Source organism: Macrobrachium nipponense, chromosome 6 (genome assembly GCF_015104395.2).
Source record: "Macrobrachium nipponense isolate FS-2020 chromosome 6, ASM1510439v2, whole genome shotgun sequence".
NCBI lineage: Eukaryota > Metazoa > Arthropoda > Malacostraca > Decapoda > Palaemonidae > Macrobrachium > Macrobrachium nipponense.
This window is the reverse complement of record NC_061108.1, coordinates 99,420,680-99,428,119: the sequence shown is the minus strand read 5'-3', so window position 1 is coordinate 99,428,119 and position 7,440 is coordinate 99,420,680. Positions and strand designations below refer to the sequence as shown.

The 7,440-nt window shown below is 48.7% G+C and overlaps 1 protein-coding gene across 1 annotated transcript in view; it reads right to left on the bottom strand.

Annotated features, from left to right (window-relative positions):
* LOC135216694 (DNA-directed RNA polymerase II subunit RPB3-like) overlaps nucleotides 1–6,071 on the bottom strand; it is a gene marked incomplete in the record, with an annotated part of 92,794 nt that extends 86,723 nt beyond the window's left edge. Inside the window, 1 exon segment of the mRNA XM_064252118.1 lies at nucleotides 5,861–6,071. Coding sequence (XP_064108188.1) covers nucleotides 5,861–5,946 — 86 coding nt within the window.
* Between the last annotated feature and the right edge of the window lie 1,369 nt (nucleotides 6,072–7,440).

The window sequence follows — 7,440 nt, the reverse complement described above, 5'->3', positions numbered from 1 at the left end:
ATGCAGCGGGAGACTTGTTTACAGACTTCTGTTACCGTGCGGTAAACAGAAAGATGAGAGTCCAAGAGATATCTCTGTTGAAAATTCTCGCAATGTCGAAGGCGATGGAATTTAGCGTCACAGCAGTAGATGGGTCCTTCATTATTGCGAGAATCCCCGTTAATCAGAGACCTAAGTCCATGATTGTTGGGCAGAGATACGGTTCGGTAGTCAATCAAAGCAGGGCAGAGAGAGACATACATGACCGTGCATATCGGAGGCCCAGCTGATACTGAGCTGCTATCAGGCAGTTCAATACGCAGTAGTTGAGCCTGAGCTCTCGCTGACTCGTCATCCTGAGTTGCCCAGGTAAATCCATTATTCCACGAAGGAATGCGTTCGGCTAGAACTACCGAGCATAAAAGATATGCTCGAGCAATTATATTTAGGCGAAAACGAATTTCGTAAATATAACAGTTGAAATGGTGTTGTCGTGACAAAACCATAAGTATATAAAATTGAAACTGAAAACTCCTGGGAGGTTGCAGGCAACCCCGAGTTGCAGTTCAATTAGAATACTTCTCTTATAAGTCGCAATCCGTAGTTTAACTAGGATATGCGCCTACCCCTCGGACAATTCAACTGCTTAGTAGAATCATGTCGCGAGGTTAAATATACGTAGTATATTTGTAGGATTCTGAACAACGATCTCCATCCTAAACTTCTTTCCTTCAAGAAAACAAAATAGGATTGGAGATCGAACCACCTTCGATCTCTATCAAGAGAGTGAAGGAGAAGTCTTCCTCGAAGGAAAGCTTCAATGGTGAACAGAATACTAAGACGATAGTTCAAGCCAAACTGGATATTCCCGTCCGATCTTCTCTAGTCCAGGTTGGTCGCCTACTGTGAGATAGTTTCTTTCAGCAGCAGTCTTCTTCCCAATGCTAGAAATTCCAGGAATTCGAGCATAGGCGAGGTTCCCGATTATCGTGTATATCAGGGATTCTCGTCTCGCTGACTTTGGACCGTGGTCATCGCGTAATTGTGTTTGGAGATCGTAAAAACTCGAACACTGAATGCGTTAGAAATTCCGTAGAATTCTAAGCAGTCTGCGAAACCCCCACCGAATTCGTCAAACGATATCGGCTGGTGGTCTCTCGATTCCCGTAGAAATCGAGTAATGGGGCAGGATTCCTCCTCAACGACCGGGGCTTACGTCAGGTAGGACCCGAGGTCCCCCCAGGTCCCCCCGTAGCGCAGTCCCGAACGTGGGATCCTACAGAGAAATCTCTGTAGGATCCCTCCCCTTTCCCTCGTAACCGTAAGGAGAGAGGGAATGGGGGAGGAATTGGATACTCGCTCGCCTTCCAGTGGAACTAGCAGTTGGAGAAGAGTAGGAACAGCCATCGCCTTGCGGGCATGGCCTCTCAGAGTCTGGGAAAACGTATCGTCCGGAGAAAACGTTTTCCCGCGGAGGGTTACGAACTCTCACTGTAGGTAAGGGTCTGCCGCCACTGTGAACGTCGTCTGGGTGGGGCTGATCGACACCTGACAGAGAGAGCCGATACCGTCCTCCGACTCATTCCAGTCCTCGTCGAGGTCGAAACCTCTCAGGAGGACAGAAGGAGTATTCAAATACGGTGTCCGAAGACACGTAGAAACGCCGCTGTCGCAGTAGAGGAGGTGGAAGTAGCTTGATCGACCGGCCAGAACTGAGAGAGCCTTCTTTGTCCGGAGAACGAGAGACTCTGGTTCGAGACAGAATCGGCAAGCTCCGATCTCGGCAGACCCACCGTCGGTTTGGGTTCCCTCTCGGGCCCCAAAACGACTCGAGCAGAGACGTGGGCTCTGCTGGTGGGAGCGGCAATCCTTCCGCAAGGTCATTATGCTGACGAATCAGCTTAATGACTTCTGCAAATTCCTCTGTATTCGGGAGTAGTAACCGTGTCCTTGCGGAGTAGGACCGTCCAGTCCCTCCAACAAGAATCAGAATCCCGAGATACTCCTCCTTCAGAAGGAGGAACAGCGGCAGACCCCTGACGGTCGCCTCCAGCTACTTGCGCGTATGTCCTGGTCGGTCCTGGAACCGTGCCTGGTCCATACGGCGTCATAGCTGGGTCACGAGCGGCGCACCTCTCGTGATCGCTCCTCGGTACCTCGCTCCTCCCGGTATAGCCCGAGGAGGTTGAGGTACGGGAGAGGCAGACCTGACGCTCCCCCCTCGCTCGCTGGCAGGACAGCGTGCGTGGAGGGCTGCTGCTGATCGTCAACCCGCGGTGACGGTCGAGCAGGCAGGCCTAGCCTTGCCGCTCGCTGGGGCGATTGGCTCGGCTGAGAACGTCGAGACCGATCTCTAGCGTCAGGCGAGCTGCCGCTGGTCACCGTCTCCGCCCGGTCCATCGGGAGGCGCGGACGGGTGACCTGCTAGGCTCTCTGTCGCGTCGAGACCGGCCAGCGTCCTCTCGGCGCGTCGAGCCGCTGGTACCAGCCGTGGCTGGTACCGGCGGCCGCGGGGACTCCTTCCTCGCCTCAACCCGTGGCTGGTCAGCGATTACCGTCACGTCAGCCCGAGCAGCCGTTGATCGCTGCGAGAGCGTCCACTGGCCTGGCGGCGAGAGCGTGTGCACGACTCTCGCCAGTCTTCTGCTCCGCGCCGCTGTCTTGACGGCGAGCGAGCTCGGGCGTCAAAACTTTGGCTGGACGGTCTTCTTTGGAAAAGAGCGTCCACTCGGTGCTTCTCGCGAACGAGAAGCGGCCCGAGACGGAACCTGGTTTAGCGGCAGAACCGCTAGCACCAGGTGAGGGACGCACCAGCCGAGGCTGGTGCACCTCTGGTCCCCGTCGACTTCTTCTTTGCAGAAGAAGCGACGGGTCCCCGTTCCCGAAGGAACAAGGAGGAACCAGCAGAAGAGCTCCCCAGCTCGCCTGGGCGAGCCGGGCCCTTAGAAGATCCCGAAGGAGTCTTCTTAGGGGAGGGGGGGAGGAGGCAACCTTCTTCTTCTTCGGCTGTTTGGCCTTAGAAGCGAACCAGGGAAGGAGAGGCAGCAGACGACGAAGAAGACGACGAAGACGATGACGACACCCTTCTTCCTCTCCTCTTCTTCTTCGCCAGGCTCCGCAGGACAGACGTCAGGTCTTCCATCCAGGAGGGAGCCGGGGCAGTTGCCGAAGCAACAGGGCCCGACTGCACCTGTCCGGAAAGACCTGAGACTGTGACAGCACCACCAACAGCAGGAAGCAGGTCCAGGAACGGCAGGGAACATCTGAAAGTGAATGAGCAGCCGGCACTGATCTGAAAGGGAATTGAGCGGCTGGGACAGCAACAGGCACGGCAGGTACCACAGGAGAGCCAGGCGTCCTGTCGGCAGCTACCGTCATCCTCGGCACTGGCGGCAGGTCAGGGGGGTACTCTTTGGGGCAGCGGAAGTCCGGGGTCGGCAATACAAAGAACCCAGGTGGCGGTGGCACCCGTCCTCTTTGGCACGGCAGGAATTGGTTCTGGATTGCAGCCGTGGGTGTTACCGCATGACATGTGGTATGTACAACCAGGTGCGGTGGCATCTCATATGCTGGTGTCGAGATTGTGGTTGTTGTAGTGGTTACCGTACCATGAGTGACCACTGCCGACCCCGCCAACCGTTGAATCAACCCCTGTATGCTCGGCACTCCCTGCAGTCCCAGCGACTCCCACACCTGTCCCAGGTCGTTCTTCGCTGATGGCACACCTGCGGAAGCAACAGTCGGGTTAGTTAGAGGGGCTTCCTCGCGCCTGGGGGGAGAAGAACCCCACCCAGAGCGGACGGAAGACCCCGAGTACAACTGGACGTCCGGGTAGCGGGAGCCCTCCTCCACACTCGACGGATCGAGAGAGGAGAAAGGACTCCGCTAACCCCCCCCCCCCCCCACCCCCCCCCCGCAGGGGAAGGCGCGAACGTGGGGGCTGGCCGGGGGGGGGGCAGGAAAGAGGACGAAGTGTCCGTTACCAAGGAGTCACTGGACTTTCCGATGACTTCTTGGGCGGCCTAAGTCTCCTCCTGCCCTCGTATAGCACCCACTGCGCCTCGGATCAATGCATACACGTTACACAGGGCTCGTTGCGGGAGCACTCTCGCCCCGACAACGAGTACAAACCTCTTGAGGATCTACATCTACATCCAAGGTCGTACTCCCACGGATGTAGCACCTGCGGTAACATAGATAGATTAGTAAGAGGGGTTCCCTCACGCACGGGGGGAAGACATGCCCCACCCCGAACGCAAGGAAGACCCCAAATACAAAATACAATGAAGAAGCTGAGCGGGGGCAGGAAGGAAGACGAAGAATCGGATACCAAGGGAGTCGCGGGAGAGCTTTCCGACGACTTCCTGGCAGACCTTCGCTTCCCCCACCCCCGCACAGCAGTGAAAGTAATATGAAAATGAAACAGAATACTGCCCTTGCGATTCACTTCATAGAACTTAAAGGAGAAAAGATCAATTCCCGGGTAAGAACGGAAACTTGATCCAATAATATGATGCTATCATAAAATATATATGAAAATGAAACAGAATACTGCACTTGCGATTTCATTTTCACATAAAAAAAATCGTAAGGATCAATTCCCGGGTAAGAACGAAAATTGATCCAAATTAAATTCCATGCAAAATAAATAATGAAAAGAATATTGCAATTGCGAATCCACTTTCATTGCATTCTATTATACAAAATTAAAAGGCTCGTGCCGAGCGCAATCACACTCTCGGTAACGAACGCACAGGGCAAAAATATAATGAAAAGAGTACTTACATTTTTCAATTACACACTTTCGCCCAAATACATGACTCGGCGCGAGCGCGCCCGCCCTCGGCACGAGACATAAATTCAAGGGTTCAATTCATGAAAAAGAGAGGAAATCGCCGCATCTACGGCGATAACTCTATGTGGTTCATAATTAAGTAATGAAAATAAAATGAAAAACAGTGTACTTACAGTTTCATTTTCAAGTCAAACAAACCATTAGTAGAAAACACAATATAAACAAAGCATACGACGATGAAGCGGGCAGAGAGCGATGACGAACACGTCCTTCACACCCGCGGCCGAAAGCAAAAGTGATTTGTTTACCTCCCAGTCGCGCGGCGCGCGACTGTCGGACAAGCAGTTAACTACCGTTCTCCCCTTGTTCGAAGCTTACGACCGTTCCAGCTGCCGCTAGCTACTTCCTATTGTTAAAGGACCGATGGTTTGTATTACGTATCGGAACAACTTAAAATTTGGCCTTAATTTCTAACTTTGGAGAAAATACTTACTTCGAAAGGAGAGTAGAGGTCTTTAGCTCCGTTTCTCACCAACAACAAGTCGCGACTGATGCCCATCTCGGGTGTCAGGACGCGTTATAATGTACTTTTTCGTAGGGTGGCTTGCATTGATGGTAGGTGGCCTGCTTGGCCTGCTGTGATGATCTACCCTAGATGGCTAGAAGGCTAACCCCCAAAACTCTAGCTTAATTTGGTATTTCTACAGAAGCAGTCCGCACAGACTGCAAGGAACGTAACCGCTGATACGACATCCAACAGGGATTGGGGCGTCCAATGTATTTCGCCGTATTTAGTACTGGCCCCTGGGGGTTTAATCACAGCCGTCCGAATAAATATTACTTAAAATTCTAGTTAAGTAGGTAAAACTGCATAGATAAACCGCAACTGCCATAGTCTACGCCACCGCGGACAAGTACCCTAGATCTACCCTTAATTTACATTAGCAGTCATTTCATAAACAATTCTGGGTGCTGAGCTAGAGTACAATAGGTACATTCTGTGAAGCAATAGTAGTACTACCTATAACCATTAGTAACTGCTGGTTTAGGTTAAAGCGTGAGCCTAGCCTAAGTGAGTGCGCCCACCTTAAATCGGTGTCTTCGATATAAAACTTGATATTTTCTTCAGTCAATTCCATGAGGTTAAGAGAAGGTTGATTAGCATACGGCATTTTGGAGATAAAGTGTCCAAAGAACGACAAATAATCACCAAAAATAGTAGTATTATGATAACAGGTAACTGTTCAAGATCGACAAGGTTCGTAATGGTCCCAGTAGAAGTAGTACGAGAAGGGCACAAGCGTTGAAACGGCTCCAAAGAGCATCTTTTTCGCCCGTTGTGCTTGTATAATAAAGTTATTTCTCTATGGTACCATATTTTATTTGATAACTAAATTCTTTAGTATCCTCTTTCGATAAATCTGTTTTCCTTAATGGCTGCATGAACCTATATCTGTCCATTATATTGTGGTAAGCTGTCCAACAAAGCAAGGAATGTTCAAAGTTGTCACTACCCCTTCATAATATAATATAAAAATTTACACGTCTTCCTTTAATTGTTCCTTTCATTTTGCTCTAGCTTGCCCAGTGCCCTGTTAATCAGCATAGTTTTCTTGTCTTATATTGTCTGTAAATTTACTATAGATTTTTAAGTGATTATTTTTCATTTATTTCTCTTTTCCATGTGTATAAGCCAATTTTTCTATAATTTCTTTTAATGATTAATCGATTCAATTTTACTTTAATTTTAAGTTTAACGATTATATACTCTGTAAGTTTGGTACTAATAGAATGTTATCGCTTAGTGGAGCCTAATCCCGTTACTCTTAAGAGTATACTTCAGATAGAAAGTTTGTTCTTCATATCCCAAGAGTGGCTGGATGAAGCCCTATTTCAGGTCATGAAATGCATCTTGCATTGTACCTTGGTGATTTCAAATTATCTCGCAAACATGGATATGTATTATTATTGCAATTAATTTTTTTCGGAGCTTCATTATACTAAGGTATTCATGGATGTTGGCAGAACTGGTTCATTCCCATATAGCTTCCCTGTCATCATCATGTGTGTTGGTGTAGTAGCATGGCTGCTTCTGCTGTTCCACTTGCTTTTAACTAATTCTTTCTAATTCTCACTTTCCTCTCCGGACGATTCTTTAGATCAAATGCTCTCTCATACAGTGTGTTCTAGGTTCAAATAGCCTTATATGCTTCACATGCATGTCTGATCACAATAATTTTTTTCAGGTCTAAAGAAACTTAAAAGCCGTTTCTTAGATATGTTGGTTCGCCACATTTTAGTGCTTTAAAGGCTGTAAGAAGTATTTTGCATTCAATTCTTGCTTTTACTGGGAGTCAATGTAGCTCGATTAGTCCCAGAGTTGTTCTGTCATGCGTAACGTAATACTTTTATTTATCTGGTTGCTCTATTTTGTACTCCTTACATTTTTCTTAGTAGATAGCTAAGAAGGCCGTAGTATATACCTAACATTGCAGCAGTCAAGTCTCGAAAGTATTTGGTTACAAATGGTTGTCTTCAGAGTATCTTCGTTTAAATATTTTCTAATGTGTGTAATGTTTCTAATATGATAGTTACAGGTTTTTACAATATACGGTAGGGATATGATTTTTAATCGATATTTTATTATCAATAGATACTCCTAAGTT